This window comes from Somniosus microcephalus, chromosome 5 (genome assembly GCF_052327205.1).
Source record: "Somniosus microcephalus isolate GS21.2 chromosome 5, FLI_Smic_1.0, whole genome shotgun sequence".
Classification (NCBI taxonomy): Eukaryota; Metazoa; Chordata; class Chondrichthyes; order Squaliformes; family Somniosidae; genus Somniosus; species Somniosus microcephalus.
The window spans coordinates 279,811,441-279,831,232 of record NC_140991.1 but is presented as its reverse complement, the minus strand read 5'-3'; the positions used below and the strand labels follow the sequence as shown (position 1 = coordinate 279,831,232).

General features: G+C 45.3%; 1 protein-coding gene across 2 annotated transcripts in view; it reads left to right on the top strand.

Annotated features, from left to right (window-relative positions):
• The window catches only part of ropn1l (rhophilin associated tail protein 1-like), a 99,840-nt gene extending 80,443 nt beyond the window's left edge, over positions 1-19,397 (top strand). For both annotated transcript variants that reach the window (XM_085989006.1, XM_085989005.1), the window contains exon 6: positions 19,165-19,397. In XM_085989006.1, the coding sequence (XP_085845132.1) occupies positions 19,165-19,252 (88 nt within the window). In that variant the 3' untranslated portion in view covers positions 19,253-19,397. The remainder of the gene's footprint in view (positions 1-19,164) is intronic.
• The last annotated feature ends 395 nt before the right edge of the window (positions 19,398-19,792 follow it).

Here is a 19,792-nt window from a genome sequence, read left to right as displayed (position 1 = left end):
GGTAAACCCAGCCACGATGGCAGCAGACAGAACATGGGTGGCCTCAAGCTGAGACTGCATGAGAGCAGTTTGAGCTTCTGCTGCAGCACTAAGACGTTGGGTCACTTCCGCCTGTGCTGCAATAGAAGCTGCGACATTGCCCATGATACACTCCATCACGTCTGGGTCGCCACGGTCTCTCTGCTCATTGTCTACACTTGCAACCGCTCTGCGCAGAGCTCTGTGCAATGTTGGAGGCAGACTCCTCCACGCCCCGGAGCTGCACTTTCCCCCTGGCCATGCTGCAGCCCACTCGTGCCCGGTGCCTCACCCTGTGCAGATCCCGCTACTACACTAGCCTCTAAAGTTCGTATAGTGTCAGTATCTGAGCTGGTGTCTGCGAGTGAGAGGTGCAGTGATGCGGTGTCTTCTTCCTCCACCTCTTCCTCTTCCCCCTTGCTCTCTGCGGTATCCTCGGGGACAGGCTGTTTGGCTGCTTAGTGATTATCTGAAGGCAGAAAGGCACAAGAGTCAGGTTATGGTGAGGGACGGGGGAGCGGGGTGGGGAGGGGAAAGAGAGAAATGCATGCATATAACCTGAGTAGCTTGAAAGTGGGAAAATATTGTGGGCTGAGGGGGAAGTAGGGTGTGAGAAGAAGGATTAGGAATGAACATACCGTTGTTGTCCAAGGGGGCCAACATCGCCAGTGGCCACGGCATCAACGACATGGCATCCAATTATATCCAGCACTCTATTCTCCAGCTGGCTCAGCTCTTCAATGTCCGCCTGGCCCCCGCCTGTCCTCTCCTGCTCCTGGCGATTCTGTGCCAGTTTGGCCTGCAAGAGAAAGAGAAGTGTTGAGTGAGTTCAGTGGTGATGTGCCTGCCATAGTTGAATAGCTGTCATTGTGTGCAAGGTGTGAGATGTGGTTGTGAGTGTTGATAGGTAGAGGTAGGTGGTGGGTGAGTGCTGGGGGTCTGGTGCATTGAGCAGTGTGTGAAGCTTGTGGTACAGATGGTGGTATGTGGCACTTGCTGAAGTCTTCACTCAACCTGACCACCCGTGTGAGGTCATTAAACGTCTTCCTGCACTGGGTGTAGGTCCTGGGGAACATAGTGCTGCCCGTGATGTGGTCTGCAATCTCCCTCCACATTGTCCGGGATATTTGTGGCGAGGGCCTCCTGCCAGTTTGTGGGTATAGGACCGCCCACCACCTCTTCACCACGAACACCAATGCCTCAAGAGCTTCATCTGAGAACCTACGGGATTCTCCCTCCATCTCCGGTGTGCCATGGCTGCAATTGATCTCTTAATGTTGGTTGCTTTGCTGTTGGGCAGCTGCAGCCCCAACAAGCCTGACAATGAGGTGTTGTAGCATCAGTGAACCTCCCCTTTAAGTAGTGGAAAAAGCCTGTGGCAATCATGAGTTGCAATTAGACTGCCCCCGATATTGGTCCAGCTGTTCAGTGTAACGCCAATGAGCTTGAGTTTTAAGACTAATCATGTTAATGAGGAGTGAGCACAAATTTTGCGCGCTACCTAGACCATCTTCAGGTGGCACAGCTTAACCTTATTTAGTCTAAACACTGCCCATTTCTTGGCTATAACGAATTTCTAGCCCCTTGTGTGCATTGCCATGGGAGATTGACTAATAGTTCAAATAAAATTAAATACTCAAATGAAAAAATAGGTTGGGTTGAACATTTACTAAAAGGTATATGTGACAGCTTAAAACAAAAGAAAATGTTGCTTTAACTATTATTTAGGGCTAGTATATATGAATAAGCAGTGTGTAAATCTAATTTAAATTATAGTGGTTTATATGAATGGGAATTAATTGAAAATCACAGCTCTCTTCGGTTTTACCTCTTGTGAATAGATGTGTAAAAATGAATTACTTAAGTTCCCAATAACTCATAGATGGGACATCGAAATTTGAATAGGCAAGACTGAACATGTTTCATATGAGAACTGAAAGCCTTTAGTATGCACGTAATAAGACCCTAGCAGGTATGATAACTAGATTGGTTGATAATCTAACCGGTTAATCCTTTGAGTGTTCCTCTTCCTTTTCAGTTTGTAGCACACCAATATGCTTCTGCTTTGGACTAGGAGTTTCTCATGCACAGTGGTTATTCATTCTGTCTATCTGTCCGTCTGTCTGTCTATCTATCTATCTATCTTAATAATGGATCTCCATTTCCTTAGCAATTCCACAACGTGGGACATACAAGTGATAATCAACAGCTGCTGCTCATGGAATTAGCATAAAAATCTCCCTGCTTGAAAGAAGCTGTAATCTGATTAATTCTGCATCAAAGGTTATCGGGGACTCTCAAACAGACAAATAAGCAGCAGCAAGTGCAGTCTTCCAAGGAAGCATTTGGACACCATCCACAACTTTAAAATTAAGTATGTGTCAGATTGGCCCAGTGGTGGCTCAGAGTCAGGAGGTTATAGGTTCAAGCCTACTCCAGTAATTGAGCACATAATCTGTGCTGAAACTGCAGTGCAGTACTGAGGGAGTACTGCATTGCCAGAGGTGACGTCTTTCAGATGAGACACTTCAGGTAGGTCTAAAAGATCCCAGGGTATTGTCTTGAAGAAATGAAAGTTCTCTGAGTCAACATTCATTCCTCTACCAAAAGCACATAAACAGATTAACTGGTCTAAAAACAGAAAATGCTGGGAATACTCAGCAGGTCAGGCAGCATCTGTAGAGAGAGAAACATAGTTAACATTTCAGGTTGATGACCCTTCGTCAGAACTGGAAAAAGTTAGAGATGTAACAGATTTTTAAGCAAGTGTAGGGGCAGTGAAAGGGAGGAAAGAACAAAGGGAAGGTCTGTGATAGGATGGAAGGCAGGAGAGATTAAAAGACAAAAGGGACGATGGTGCAAGGCAAAAGGAGATGGTAATGGGACAAGTTAAGAAACAAAAGATGACTCTAGATGAGGTGTAAATGGCAATGGCAGAATCATCAACAGCTGCCATGTGAGAGAGGAAAAAAAATAGGGGCAGAGGTTATGGTCTGAAATTGTTGAACTCGATGTTGAGTCCAGAAGGCTGTAAAGTGCCTAATCGAAAGATGAGGTGCTGTTCCTCGAGCTTACGTTGAGCTTCATTGGAACAGTGAAAGAGGCCGAGGATGGAGAGATCAGAGTGGGAGTGGAGCGGAGAATTAAAGTGACAGGCAACCGGAAGCTCGGGGTCACGCTTACAGACTAAACGGAAGTGTTCCGCAAAGCGGTCACCCAATCTGCGTTTGGTCTCCCTAATGTAGAGGAGACTGCATTGTGAGCATCGAATACAGTATACTAAATTGCAAGAAGTACAAGTAAATCGCTGTTTCACCTGGAAGTAGTGTTTGGGGCCCTGGACAGTGGGAAGGGAGGAGGTAAAAGGGCAGGTGTTGCATCTCCTGCGCTTGCACGGGGAGGTGCCATAGGAAGGGGAAGGGGTGTTGGGGCTGATAGAGGAGTGGACCAGGGTGTCGTGGAAGGAGCGGTCCCTTCAGAATGCTGAAAGGGAAGGGGAGGGGAAGATGTGTTTGGTGGTGGGATCACGCTGGAGGTGACGGAAATGGCGGAGGATGATCTGTTGAATGTGGAGGCTGGTGGGGGTGAAAGGTGAGGACAATGGGAACCATATCGTGGTTCTGGGAGGGAGGGGAAGGGGTGAGAGCAGAAGTGCAGGAAATAGAACTGACACGGTCAAGGGCCGTGTCAACCACGGTAGAGGGGAATCTTCGGTTGAGGAAAAAGAAAGACATATCGGAAGCACTAGTATGGAAGGTGGCATCGTCTGAGCAGATGCAATGGAGATGGAGAAACTGGGAGAATGGAATCGAGTCCTTACAGGAAGCTGGGTGGGAGGAAGTGTAGTCCAGGTAGCTGCGGGAGTCAGTGGACTTATAGTGAATGTTTGTCAATAGCCTATCCCCAGAAATGGAGACAGAGAAGTCGAGGAAGGGAAGGGAAGAGTCAGAGATGGACCATGTGAAGGTGCTGGAAATTCATTTTATTGCTGTGACTACACTTCAAGAAGTAATTCATTGGTTATATAGCACTTTGGGTCATCCTAAAAGCATGAAAGTCTTTATATAAATGCAAGTTCTTTCTCTTTCTTGTTCATATGCACTAGCAGGTCCCCTGTGATCTTTCTCACAGTAAATTGATTAAGACAGTTTTATATTGATAGAATCACCATGTAAAGCGCAATGTAATATTCCATTGAGGTAGAACTGTGTTAAAGGTGGTTGTCATTTTAAGGCCACAAAATCTAATTGCTATAAGTAAACAAAACGCAAGATCATTCAGTTTAATTGTTGTTTAGTCGGAGAATTTTGCAGATTGGAAAGCGCACGTCAGTTTTAGAAGAACCCAGCATTTTAAGATTTTGTTGCACCCGTACACTGACATACCATTTTTAGCATACTATAGATATATTGGTACAAAAGCAAAATATTGCGGATGGTAGAAATCTGAAATAAAAACAGAAAATGCTGGAAATACTCAGCAGGTCAGGCAGCATCTGTGGAGAAAGAAACAGAGTTAACGTTTCAGGTCAATGACCTTTCATCAGAAATTTCTGACAAAAGTTCTCGACCTGAAACGTTAGCTCTGTTTCTCTCTCCACAGATGCTGCCTGACCTGCTGAGTATTTCCAGCATTTTCTATAGATATATTGGAGTTTGTCACAGTAAGTAGGTGTAGCATCTCTATCTTACCTGTCTGTGTCCACTTGGTGTTACTGCTTCTGTTCCTCATCTTTTCATTGTCTCTCTCTTTGTGTAGTGGTGTGCTTCTCTCTGACTTTCTCTTTTATGTTTCTCTGTGTGTTCTGCTTCTCTCACTCTCTCTCGCGCTGTTTTTTCCCTTTCCTCTATTGTCTTTTGCTGTTATCGCCTCTTCTTTCCTTTCAGGCACTAGGTACTGTAGTGGGTGGTGTGCCAGATTTGGGCAGTCGCAGATCAGATCATAGATGGGGGCGGGGGGGGGGGGAAGTGACGTGGTCAGGGCCACTAAATATGAAATGGATACGGTGCAAGTTAAATCAATTGGCTGGGATTCCATGATTAGAGAATTAGAGCAAAACATTAAGAGGCATACGGTTAAAGATAGGGGAAATCTGATACAGAAGAAAACTAGAAGACATACAAGAAGTATTAAGAGAAGCAAAAAGAGAGATTAGTAAGGCTAAAGGATGTATGAAAGAAAGCTGGCGGTCAACATTAAGGGAAGTAGTAAACATTTATAAATAAGAGGATAGTCAAAGAAGGGGCAAGACCACTTAGAAAAGAGGAAATCTTGTACTCGAGAGGGAAGGAAAGGCAGAGATGCTTAATATATATTTTGCTTAGGTTTTTGCTGAGAAAGGAGAAAGTCAGACTATAGGAGTACCCAAGGGAGAGCTACTACTGGAGATAAATATTCAAAAGGAAACTATTAAACATAGAAACATAGAAGATAGGAGCAGGAGTAGGCCATTCGGCCCCTCGAGCCTGCTCCGCCATTCAATGCGAACTTGGCTGATCATTCAAATTCAGTACCCGGTCCCTGCTTTGTCCCCATACCCCTTGATCCCTTTAGCCTTAAGAAATATATCCAGCTCCTTCTTGAATATATTTAATGAATTGGCCTCTACTGCCTTCTGTGGTAGAGAATTCCACAGGTTCACCACTCTCTGGGTGAAGAAATTCCTCCTCATTTCTGTCCTAAATGGCATACCCTTTATCCTTAGACTGTGACCCCTGGTTCTGGACTCCCCGACCATCGGGAACATCCTTCCTGCATCTAGTCTGTCCAGTCCTGTCAATTTTATAAGTTTCAATGAGATCCTATCTCATTCTTCTAAACTCTAGCGAGTACAAGCCCAATCGTCCCAACCTCTCCTCATACGTCATTCCTGCCATCCCAGGTATCAGCCTGGTGAATCTTCGCTGAACTCCTTCCATGGCAAGAACATCCTTCCTCAGATAAGGCAACCAAAACTGCACACAATACTCAAGATGTGGTCTCACCAAGGCCCTGTACAACTGCAGCAAGACATCCTTGTTCCTGTACTCAAACCCTCTCGCTACGAAGGCCAACATACCATTTGCCTTCTTAACCGCCTGCTGCACCTGCATACTTACCTTCAGCGATTGGTGCACAAGGACACCCAGGTCTCGTTGCACTTCCCCTTCTCACAATCTATTGCCATTCAGATAATCTGCCTTCCTGTTTTTGCCACCAAAGTGGATAACCTCACATTTATCCACGTTATATTGCATCTGCCATGCTTCTGCCCAATCACCCAACCTGTCCAAATCATCCTGTATTAAAAAGGCTCCTGGGATTGAAGGTAGAAAATTCACCAGGCACACTGGAGAGGGTGCACAAAAGATTTACAAGGATGATACCTAGCAGGAAAGGATGAACAGACTGGGTCACTTTTCTCTTGAAAAGAGAAGGCTGAAGGGTGACTTAATAGAGGTCTTTAAAATTATGAAAGGTTTTGATAGAGTGTTTCCACTTGTGGAGAATAGCAAAACTAGAGGCCATCAACATGAGATAGTCACCAATAAATCAAATGGGGAATTCAGAAGAAACTTCTTTACCTAGAGAGTGGTGAGAATGTGGAACTCGCTACCACAGGGAGTAGTTGAGGCAAATAATATAGATGTATTTAAGGGGAGGCTAGACAAGCATATGATGGAGAAGGGAATAGAGGGTTATGCTGATAGAGTTAGATGAGGAAGGATGGGAGGATGCTCGAGTGGAGCATAAGGGTAGGCATGGACTGGTTGGGCCGAATGACCTGTTTCTGTGCTGTATGTTCTATGTAATCACTCAACTCCATTTACCTGCCTTGTTTTCATATCCCTTAATACCCTTATGTAATAAAAATCTGTTGATCTCAGTCTTGAAAATTTCGATTGACCCAGCATCCACAGCCTTTTGGGGAGAGAATTCCACATTTCCACTACCCTTTGTGTGAAAAAGTGCTTCCTGATTTCACTCCTGAATGGCCTGGCTCTAATTTTAAAATTGTGGCTCTTGGTCTGGATTTCCTCACCAGAGGAAATAGCTTCCCTGTATCTACTCTATCTACTCCTTTTATAATTTTAAACACCTCAATTAGATCACCCCCACCCTAAACCCAAGGGAATACAAGCCACATTTATGCAAACTATCCTCATCATTTCACTCTTTAAGCCCTGGTGAATCTGTGCTGTACCCCAATAGGCCAATAGTTAATCTTGCAAGGATTAAAATAATGCTGATCGGAAAATTTGGGTTCTAAAATCCATAACATGGGTAGAAATTGGTGAGCATTTAGAAAGGAATGGTTGAGTCAAGGACAATCAGCATGGATTTATAAAGGGCAGATTGTGCTTAACTAATTTAATTTTTTGAGGAAGTTAGAGCGTACAGAGGGAAACAGTAGACATTGTATATATGGATTTTCAGAAGGCGTTTGATAAGCTGCCACATGAGATTTATTGTGCAAAGTAAGGCAAGAGAATGTAGGTGCATGGATAGAGAAATGACTAAGGCATAAAGAAGAGAGCAAGGGTAAATGGTGTGTTTCAGAATGGCAGGACGTGGATAGCAGTGTACCTAAGTGATCTGTGCTGGGATCCCTTTTGTTTCTGTTTATATGAATGGTTTGAGCATACAAGCAAGGAAAGATATCAAAGTTTGCTGATACCAAATTAGGAGATTTCGTAAACTGTGAGCAAGAATGAAAGAGATTGCAGGATGACATAGGCAGGTTAGTGGAGTGGGCAGATAGATGGCAAATGCAGTTCAATGTGGAGAAGTGTTAAGTATTAAGTTAAGTGTTAAGAAACGTGAAAGAAAGTATACCCTAAATAGGTAATATTCTTAAATTGAAGGAACAGAACGATCTGGTGGTGCAAATATATAGACCTACAAAGATGGGAGTGCAGATGGAATAAACTATAAAAATGCAAATGCATTTGAGTTTTAATATATATGGATATTGCATGCAAAACCATGGAGGTGATGTTGAATTAGTACAAGATATTGACTGGTTAGGTCACAGTTAAGAGTATTTTGTGCAGTTCTGAACATCTCATTATAAGGACACTAGAGCCATGGAAATGGTACAGCCATGATCATCTAGAATTATTCCAGGAACAACAGGTTATAATTATGAAGAAAGGATTGTAAAACTGGGGCTATTTTCACTAGAACAAAGAAAGTTAAAGAGGGATCTTATAGAGGTTTTCAAAATAAGAAAAGGTTTTCAGAGGGTAAATGTGAAAGATTGATTTTATTGGTCAGTGAATCAGCAACAATGGGGCTTAAACTCATGATTATATCACTAAAAGAATGAAAGAGAAAATTAGAAAACCCAAATTTCGCACCATGTTATTCGGACACAGAGGCCACGAATTTAATTCTGGAGGCAGGATGGGGGCGGGACAGCTGGTTTCCGGGTTCCGGTCCTGCTCCCAGCTGTCTCCGCTCTGCAGACGTGATTTTACCTTGATTGGCCTTATTAAGCCCGCCCTGCAGGCTTCCCGGCCAATTAACAGGAAGCAGGTCTGATGACATCATTTGATGACGCGTCATCAGCCGGTTTCCTTAAAGGGCCCACGTCCACATGGAGTTTGACAGTTAGTTCTGTCAGTGTTTGACAGCATTGAGATGCTGCAAACACTGACAATCACTGCACAAAGGTGGACTCCCTCCATATACTTATGTAGGGAGTCACAGCACGCAAAGAGGTTCTCTTCCCTTCTAAGGGTGGAAGAGACCTCCCCAGGACACCAATGCAGCCTGGTTGCACATTGCACAGGAGGGCAAAAGCAGGGATGTCGTCAGAGGTCCCTGGCTGCTGTGGCGCCAACCTTTCAATGCTCTCAGTGGATCACGAAACGTTACTGCAAAGCCACACTCAAACTCACCCTGCTGTGCCACTCAACCCATCCCCATCACTCTGCCTTCCATACCCTTCTCCTGCACATCCTTACTCACGCCAACTTACCTTGCACCTCCACCCAACCCTCTCTATCTACTTTAGCACTTCCCCATCTCACTAGCCACGCCTCATACTCACCCTCATCCTACTGCAAGCATACCAACTAACAACACACAAGGGTAGGCACTTGAGAGGTTTAGCCAATGTCCATGTGAAGTTTCTGGTAATGTGTTGTCATACAGTGAAATCGTTCTCCAAAAGTGCCCCTTATTGGGCAGATCTGAGTGCACCTTGAGAAGTGTCTTATTGAGTTCCAGTGATTGTTCAGTCATAACTCCCCCCCCCCCCCCCCCCTCCCCCGCTATAGTGATGAGTGTGCATGGAAAGGCTTGGACATTAAAGGGATACTTCACGGTGCTGGTGTGGGATAATGTCCACTTGGCGCATCAAGTGGCTGCCAGGGTTTACAGTGTCAAGTGACGAAAATCTGGCCATGGTGATGCCATCTCTGGCCTCCCGGGCAGCAATGTTGTCAGGGGCTGATGCCCTGTGTCCAGTGCAGCATCAGGTGATGGCGGAGAAGATTGGTGATGTTGGTGTGCCCGGTGATGTTGGTGTTGGGGATGATTGTGGAAGGATTCAGAGGACCAAGGTCTGATTCTTTCATTGGCTCCGATGTTGCTGGAATAGATGGCAGCTGCAGGTGAGATGATAGAAGTGATCTGTCACTGGTGAGAGAGGTTCTCCCAATGAGGTGGTACTGGACATACAGTTGGATATAAAAACTTGTAAGCTAAAGAAATCTCTATATGTATTAAAAATGCAGTAATCCACATTTTCTGTGCTCTGAAACTCACCATCTGCAACATGGCATCCTTGACACCACTTCTGCAGCTGTCAGCTTTTCACAAACCTCAGAGCAGACTCACAACACGCCAGATTGAGCTGGCATGTTCCCCGAACAGCGGGTAACCAGTGGGGGAGAAGGTAAAATGACAAGTAAGCCTCAAAATACTCCTAAATTGGCTCTTAACAAGTTATTTAAGTATGTGAATTGTCTCCCCCGCTGCTTGGTGTCGGGTTAGTTCTGCGCTGACAAACCCGACACCTAGGAGACTCGCATGGAGGTGGGTTGACAGCGGGTTTCCTACCCACTGTCAAACTTTGCTATTTTGACAGCGGACCCGCCTCCAAACCCGCCCTCTCAGCAAGATTAAATTTGCGGCAAGAATGTTTTACCACAAGTGACTACTGAAGCAGGGACTAGCATCATTTGAAAGGAAATTGGGTCTGTATTTGAAAAGAATGAATATAAAAGGATATGGGTAAAGTGCAGGGAAATGATCTTTATTAATGATCATTAGATTATACATTCATTGTTACCGTGCCCTGTTCTTTATGCTGATTCTCAAGCAACAATGATACCGTTTCAGTATTCTTTATTCTGGTTAGTGCTGTGATGTTTTGATCTAATCCATTTATACTACATTTGGTAACTCCAATTCTGAAATAAATAAATAACACCGGCAAGTGCATTTAAGCCCAGAGTCTGGACATGCAGTATTGCGGTGGCTTTAGATGTTGCAGATATCACCATTTTGACACCTTCAATGCTTACAAGTCCTAGAGGATTTCTGTGGGTTGTATTGTCCACAATGATTTGATGTGCTTTCCTAGAGGCGTAGGTAATAGCAAGATGGACCAATGTAAGAAGTCACACGACACCAGGTTATAGTCCAACAGCTTTATTTGAAATCACAAGCTTTCGGAGCGCTGCTCCTTCTTCAGGTGAAGTGGAGAAATGCATAAAGACACAGCTTATATAGTCAGAGAATCATGTCAGATGTTTACAGGTAACCTTTCCAACTGCCATTTATCACACCTCGGCAGAGAGATAATCACAGCAGTCAAAGGTGTGAATGGTGTCCAAACAGGTCAGTCAGGGAAACATTACATCAAAGAACAATGAGGTGGGGTCACAAGGGGTCAAATATTGCAGATGCTGGGGTCTGTATGAAAAACAAAAAAAGACAAAAAACATTTTTTTTGGCTGGAAATCACAGCAGGTCCGGCCGCACCTGTGTAGAGAGAACAAGCCAATGTCGACTCGAGTCTGGATGACCCTGCATCAGGTGGGGTTACATGTAGCGTGACATGAACCCAAGATCTCGGTTAAGGCCGTCCTCATGGGTGCGGAACTTGGCTATCAGTTTCTGCTCGACGATTTTGCGTTGTCGTGTGTCTCGAAGGCCACCTTGGAGAATGCTTACCCGAAGATCGGAGGCTGAATGTCCTTGACTGCTGAAGTGTTCCCCGACTGGGAGGGAACACTCCTGCCTGGTGATTGTTGCGCGGTGTCCGTTCATCCGTTGTCGCAGTGTCTGCATGGTCTCGCCGATGTACCATGCTCCGGGGCATCCTTTCCTGCAACGTATGAGGTAGACAACGTTGGCCGAGTCACATGAGTATGTACCATGTACCTGGTGGGTGGTGTCCTCACGTGTGATGATGGTATCTGTGTTGATGATCTGGCATGTCTTGCAGAGGTTGCTGTGGCAGGGTTGTGTGGTGTCGTGGTCGCTGTTCTCCTGAAAGCTGGGTAATTTGCTGCGAACGATGGTCTGTTTGAGGTTAGGCGGCTGTTTGAAAGCGAGTAGTGGAGGCGTGGGGATGGCCTTAGCGAGGTGTTCGTCGTCATCGATGACATGTTGAAGGCTGCGAAGAACATGGCGTAGTTTCTCCGCTCCGGGGAAGTACTGGATGACGAAGGGTACTCTGTTGGTTGTGTCCCGTGTTTGTCTTCTGAGGAGGTCTATGCGATTTTTCACTGTGGCCCGTCGGAACTGTCGATCGACGAGTCGAGCGTCATATCCCGTTCTTACAAGGGCATCTTTCAGTGTCTGTAGGTGTCCATCGCGTTCCTCCTCGTCTGAGCAGATCCTGTGTATTCGCAGGGCTTGTCCATAGGGGATGGCTTCTTTAACGTGGTTAGGGTGGAAGCTGGAGAAGTGAAGCATCGTGAGGTTGTCCGTGGGCTTGCGGTAGAGTGAAGTGCTGAGGTATCCGTCTTTGATGGAGATTCGTGTGTCCAGGAATGAGACTGATTCTGAGGAGTAGTCCATGGTGAGTTTGATGGTGGGATGGAACTTGTTGATGTTATCGTGTAGTCTTTTCAGTGATTCTTCGCCGTGGGTCCATAGGAAGAAAATGTCGTCGATGTATCTGGTGTATAGCGTTGGTTGGAGATCCTGTGCAGCGAAGAAGTCTTGCTCGAACTTGTGCATGAAGATGTTTGCGTATTGGGGTGCGAATTTGGTCCCCATGGCTGTTCCGTGTGTTTGGGTAAAGATCTGCTCAGACGAGGAGGAACGCGATGGACACCTACAGACACTGAAAGATGCCCTTGTAAGAACGGGATATGACGCTCGACTCGTCGATCGACAGTTCCGACGGGCCACAGCGAAAAATCGCATAGACCTCCTCAGAAGACAAACACGGGACACAACCAACAGAGTACCCTTCGTCATCCAGTACTTCCCCGGAGCGGAGAAACTACGCCATGTTCTTCGCAACCTTCAACATGTCATCGATGACGACGAACACCTCGCTAAGGCCATCCCCACGCCTCCACTACTCGCTTTCAAACAGCCGCCTAACCTCAAACAGACCATCGTTCGCAGCAAATTACCCAGCTTTCAGGAGAACAGCGACCACGACACCACACAACCCTGCCACAGCAACCTCTGCAAGACATGCCAGATCATCAACACAGATACCATCATCACACGTGAGGACACCACCCACCAGGTACATGGTACATACTCATGTGACTCGGCCAACGTTGTCTACCTCATACGTTGCAGGAAAGGATGCCCCGGAGCATGGTACATCGGCGAGACCATGCAGACACTGCGACAACGGATGAACGGACACCGCGCAACAATCACCAGGCAGGAGTGTTCCCTCCCAGTCGGGGAACACTTCAGCAGTCAAGGACATTCAGCCTCCGATCTTCGGGTAAGCATTCTCCAAGGTGGCCTTCGAGACACACGACAACGCAAAATCGTCGAGCAGAAACTGATAGCCAAGTTCCGCACCCATGAGGACGGCCTTAACCGAGATCTTGGGTTCATGTCACGCTACATGTAACCCCACCTGATGCAGGGTCATCCAGACTCGAGTCGACATTGGCTTGTTCTCTCTACACAGATGCGGCCGGACCTGCTGTGATTTCCAGCCAAAAAAAATGTTTTTTGTCTTTTTTTGTTTTTCATACAGACCCCAGCATCTGCAATATTTGACCCCTTGTGACCCCACCTCATTGTTCTTTGATGTAATGTTTCCCTGACTGACCTGTTTGGACACCATTCACACCTTTGACTGCTGTGATTATCTCTCTGCCGAGGTGTGATAAATGGCAGTTGGAAAGGTTACCTGTAAACATCTGACATGATTCTCTGACTATATAAGCTGTGTCTTTATGCATTTCTCCACTTCACCTGAAGAAGGAGCAGCGCTCCGAAAGCTTGTGATTTCAAATAAAGCTGTTGGACTATAACCTGGTGTCGTGTGACTTCTTACATTTGTCCACCCCAGTCCAACTCCGGCATCTCCACACCAAGATGGACCAAGTGTGCTCCTTAGCTTTTGTACAGCTGGGATCCAGAGGGAAGATATTAACTAGCAGTAGAATCAAGGGTCAATTTTTCTTTTGAAATATGTTAATCAGCACAGTTCTAACTGCATTTTTTGGAAGTCTATGCCATAAATCCAATACTCAATGTATCCTTCTCCAGTCTTGCCTGGGGTTGCCAACTTTGTACTTGCCAACAGCCTGTATTTTTGAACTCACAGTACAGGTTAAAAAGCCTACTTACATCTGTCATCATCTACACAAGCTACTTATCATGTCCCCTCTCAATCTTTTTTTCAATGAAATGTTCAATTTTGTGTCTTTTCCCATAACACGCAGCCTTAAATCAAGGAATCATCCTTGCCTCTCTCCTTTGAACCCTTTCTGATGCATTGATATTCTTTCCTAGGCTAGATACTCAGAACTGCACAATTTTCCAATTGTGTCCTTGTGAATGATCTCCATTGGAATATAACTTTTAAGCAGAGATTTTAAAATCTGTAATTAAAAATAGAGACTAGTTCCCTCCACTTAATGTCATAATGGATTTTTGATGTCTCCTTGTGAATGTTATCATAGTAACTCACTGAGCAGTTATGGCTTCATAAACACTTGCACATGTTACTGAATAAATAAATAGTCACCTTTACTTTGATATGAGTGCTATTGCTCCTCATGTCAAAACATAAGTAATTGAACACAGCATGAGAATTTACCTTTGCGCCATGGTGATGTGGAGAACTAGTAGGTCTCAGATAAGCAATGGTGTATGATTCTCTGACAGCTAAATGAACAGCAGGTGTTCCAGTAACATCACCTTTCTTGCCTCCAGTCTTATGTTTATTCCGTTTTCTTTGAAATTTGACGTGCATTTCAAATTATACCCAGAAATTAAATGTCCTATCTTGGGACACAAGGGCCTAGAAATTGGTTCACGACAGCAGGGAACCATCCCTGCACCGGAACGGGTAGGCCCGAGGCACACCCGATACTGGGCCTCGGGCCTCATGACACTGGTGAGCTGCAGACACTTGCTGGACATTCCCAGGCAGCTCGCTGGCAAAGAGGATTTAAATTTCTCAGGTAGGTCCTAGGAGAGGGGAACGATTGGGAGAAGGGGAGGAGGAGATAGGGAGGAGGCCGAGCAGGGACTGGCAATGCTCTTCGGCACTAAAATGGAACCGGGAGGAGCACTCCTGCAATAACAAAAGAAAGAACTTGTATTTATGTAGCACCTTTCACATTTTCAGGATGTCCCAGAGCACTTCACAGCCAATGAATTACTGTTGAAGTGCAGTCACTGTTGTTATGCGGAGGCTGACCGGGAAGGATGACGATCGGGAGGGAAGCAATCATGAATTATCTTGATTTGCTGAATAACCTTTATTGTTCTTTGTATTCTTATATCTGAGTGGAGTAGAAAAATTATTCCTGAGGGTGAATAAAATGTGAAATGAGAAACTAATGAATAACAGAAATCTATTCAACAATTTATACCCTCCCATGAATGGCTTAAAACGCAAAAAGGTAATCACCTTCCCTCCGTGGTAGCATTCTGACTTTGGAGTCTAAAGATTGTGGGTTTAAGCCCTGCTCCAACACATAATCTATGCTGACACTTCAGTGCAGCACTAAGGGAGTGCCGCATTATCAGAGATAACGCCCCAGAAATTACAGCACGCCGGAAAGCTGCCGGTAACAGTGCCGGCCAAGGTTAAAAGCCGCCCGCCAAGAGAGCACAGGTTGCTGCCTGCTAATTAACATCAGCGGTGCGGAGAATTTGTGGTATACGCGCTCTTTCCGGCGCTAAGCTCTGCAGGAGGCCGAAGGTCGCGTCTGTGTCCCACTTGCAGTTAAGGAGAACGAGGAAGAAACGAGCGAACCTGTAGGCCATGCACAGAACAGTTGCTGTATTTGTTACAACAATTTACCTGCCACCCGCTCACCAATCAATGTAACAGGCAAATTGTTTATGCATTTGTGGGGAGTCTGTCAACTGTGCCGGAGAAGTCTATGGTTTGATTGGACTTTGGGTTTTATGGGATCAGAGGAGAAGGGGGGAAGGTATGCCTAGCTCACAGGGCAAATTAACCCCTCATTGCGCTGAAGAAGGCATGCAGCATTCAGTACAATAGAAAAATACTGCGGATGCTGGAAATCTGAAACAACAACAGAAAGTGCGGGAAACACTCAGCAGGTCAGGCATCATCGTGGGGAGAGAAACAGAGTTAACATTTCTGGTCGATGACCCTTTGTCAGAACTGGAGAACAGAGCCAGAACAACTATGTGGAGATAATAGTCCTGGCTCTTACATTTGTCAGTTGAAGAGTCCTCATGGTCGCTAACGGTGCTGAAGCACTTTTAGTGGCTGCACACATGGGCGTACTTTAGAGAGGGCAGCAAGAGGAGCTGAAATTTTCAAAATGGATGAGCGGGTGTCAACTCAGCATTGCACGCCGATTGACGTCACGCTCCGACTAATTACAATACTTTTGGCAAGCGCAGGCAAAGGCAGCGCTGCCGGCCTACCGAAAATGGCAGCCACCACATGACCTGCGGACAGCAACGGCCACCATCTTTCTAAACCAAGATCCTTGTCTGCCTGTTCAGCTGGATGTAAAAGATCTCATGAAACTATTTGAAGAAGAATTGGGAGTTCTCTGGGTGTCCTGGCCAACATTCCTCCATCAGCCATCACCACCAAAAACAGATTATCTGGTTATTCATCTCGGGTCCTTGCTGTGTGCACATTGGCTGTGTGTTTTGCCTACAACACAATAGTGACTGCACTTCAAATGTAATTCATTGGACATGAATCGTGCAATATAAATGAGCCATCTTCTCATTTATAATAAATGGCCGGCAGCATAATAATTTAATGAAGAGCTTTTGACAATGTCATCAGAACCCTAAGGCTGTTTTGCTGTCTTGTATCTCACATCGGGCGAGAATTTCAGATCAGTGGAAACATTCTCACTGGTGCAAAATATGCATGTGGGTGCTATTACCTTCAGCACAGAATGTTTGAGGCTTTCATTATGCAGATGTAGTGCATGCAAATAAGACAGTTCATCTAAAGTAAGGATTTCCCCAGCTTTTAACACAAGTCCTGCCCATTCACAATGGGGCAATAAAAGTGAGCCGAATGGGGTAAGAAGCTCGTAAAGGGATGAGGTGTTTTTGTGTCGCCGATTTTTCAGAATTTATGAAGGTTGCCTTTAAAGCATCCCAACCTCATTTAATGCTTGAAGTGATGCAAGATGCAAAATGTATTGCACAATGGACTGTACTTAGTAATAAGGCCGAGCACTTTCCCACTGAAGTCTCGTTCACCCATTGTGCTCGCTGACCTACATTGGCTCCCGGTCTGGCTATGCCTCGTTATAAAAATTCTCATCCTTGCTTTCAAATCTCTCCCTGGCCTCACCTCTCCCTATTTCTATAACCTTCTCCAGCCCTACAACCCTCCGAGATCTCTGTGCTCTTCCCATTCTGGCCTCTTGCGGATCCCCAATTTCCATCCCCCCACCATTGGCGGCTATGCCTACAGCTACCTAGGACCTAAGCTCTGAAATTCTCTCCCTAAACCCCCTCTCATCTCTACCTCTTTCTCCTCCTTTAAGACACTCTTTAAAACCTAACATTTTGATCAAGCTTTTGGTCACCTGTCCAAATATCATCTTATGTGGCTCAGTGTCAAATTTTGTTTGATAACACTCGTGGTGAAGCGCCTTGGGACGTTCTACTATATTAAAGGCGCTATATAAATGCAAGTTGTTGTTGTTGTCGAAGAACAACAGCAGTATAACATAGCGGCCCAATTTCACTGCATTGTTGGATTCGTCAAGGGGCTTACTGATACACCCATGTGACCATGGAGGGCACTGGACACAATGCCATGGCCTACATGAACACAAAGTGGGAAACATTTCGTCACGCCCCCTTTGGGGCGCTAACTTCGCCAAGTAGCGCCCCAAAGGGGAGGGGCCTTGCGCAGCACGACCCGGGGCCCAGCTGGGACACCAGGGATTGGCGTGCCGGCAAAAGAGCCCGGCACTCAAGAAAAGTGCCGGGCTCACAGAGCGCAGCCAGCACTCCGCGGGGGGGGGGCTGATGAGGAGGATGGGGATGGCAACGGGGGCAGGTGTTGGCAGGCGGCCAGCAACAAAAATGGCCACCCGGCACCTCGATTTAATTAGCACCACCCCGGCCACAGGTAGACCCCCTGACCCCGTCGGACATAGCGTCCGGCGGTAAGTCGGGGGGGCGCTACCGAAAATCACGGCCGGGGCGCTGCGCACGGCGATGACTACATCGCCAGAGGCGCAGCGCTGCGGGGCGCTAACGGTTACTGCCGCCACTAACCTCCCGCTGAATTTCGCGGGAGGCGTTGGCGGCGCCGCGCCTGGGAGCTACTTGCTTTGCGCTCCGTTAGCGCCCTCTTAGGACGTTAACGGGAGGCGCAAAGCAACCGAATTTTTCCCCCAAAGGACTTCCATTGAATCAAGGTGCCGCTGTTAATGATTTGGAAACCGCATCAATCAAGGTGCCGCTGTTAATGATTAGGAAACCACATCATGCTGCTTCCCATGTAGCTGTCATGATGCTTTCATTTTAAGACAACCATCTGTGCAGGTCTGCTGTAAGGTGAAGGCAGTTTTGAAGGATTACTTCTTGGAAATAAGGCTAATGACACCCTAGCTATCTATGGAAAGAAGCAGAGCACAGATACAAGAAGACCCATGCAACTACTGTACCAGGCTCTTTATACTGCAACCCTGAGAGTGTCTCCAAGAAAATATAATTTTCTGCACAATTTACCTGTACAAAGAGGCCTTAGCATGGAGGAGGTAGAAGAAGTCATCCTGTAGCCAAGGCCAGAATAAGTGGCAAACACCGTCCAAGAGGATGCCACTGCAGAAACATCTGTGTAGCTGGGAAGACTAGTCGGCAATGCACTCATCCAAATCAGCTTAAGCTAAGTGCCTGAGCCACACCTCGACTAACCTTGCTGTCCACATGAAGAGGTTCAAGTCGCTCATAACATTGTTCTCTGCATTACCTTAACTAGCATGGGTACCCAGCCTTCGCTGTGCTACTACTCTATTCTGCACCATCAGAAAGAAACTGTCTGGACAAATTTGAAAGAAAGTGTTACCAATTCCCTACCCACCCCCCACCCCCCCCAATTTGTGGCATGTTTACATGAGTTAAGAGTTTCTTACTCCCAACGATTCCTTTTGGTGATAATGTATGTTGTGTATTTTTTCTCTCCTATTGTACTACCTATTCTAAGTGCTGCCCAGTTCAAGTAAGTTAGGTGCTGCCATTAGCACTACTGACTTAATAATTGTACAATTCTATAATTGTATTTTTTTCAGTAGCAAAGTACAGAAAGATATAATTTGTTTATATTTTATTATCTGAGACAAGTTTAGAACACATTTTTAACCTATCTTTCTATAAAAAATGAACAGTGTACAGTATAATGGAAAGTGCAATAATACAGGAAAATTGTATTGTAGATATTGACAGCTGAAGATTTTTTTTTCAGATCATATTGGAGAATTCAGTACATGTTTTTATTATCACCTACTTTTTGTAACTTTTTTTTAGGGATAAGCAAGGTGGATTGATACAACCCAGAAACTTCAAACACCTCAATAAAACGAAAGCTCGTAAAGAAAATGAAGAGCCATCTTAATTAAATATCTTTTTGTTCCTTCAAGGCTACATTCAAAGCTGCTAAAAATGAATAATGTACCACAGAGAACAAGCAACATCTTACAGTTCTAAAAAATCATTTTCCACACTTTTTTTAATGCTTAATAAAGTTCCACTGTTCCAAAGGTTTGCTTGTTTCTTGCTATTGTGTAAAGTCTATTTGTTATTATGTCTGTAAAAGTAATCCATTTGTTGTAAAGCACTTTCGGACAATCTGAAGACCTGTTAACGTGTTATATAAATGCATATATTTGATAGGGTGGATGTAGAGAAGATATTTCCACTTGTGGAGTATCCTAAACAAGGGGCCATAAATATAATAAATGCAATAAAGAATTCAGGAGAAACTTCTTTACCCAGAAAGTGGTTAGAATGTGGAACTTGCTACTATATCAAGGAAAACCCAAAGATGTTTTATAAGTACATAAAGAGCAAGAGAATAACTGTGATAAATCCATGTAGTGAAACAAGAACTCAAAGAGGCGAGATATTAGAATTAGTCAGTATACTTTATTAACAA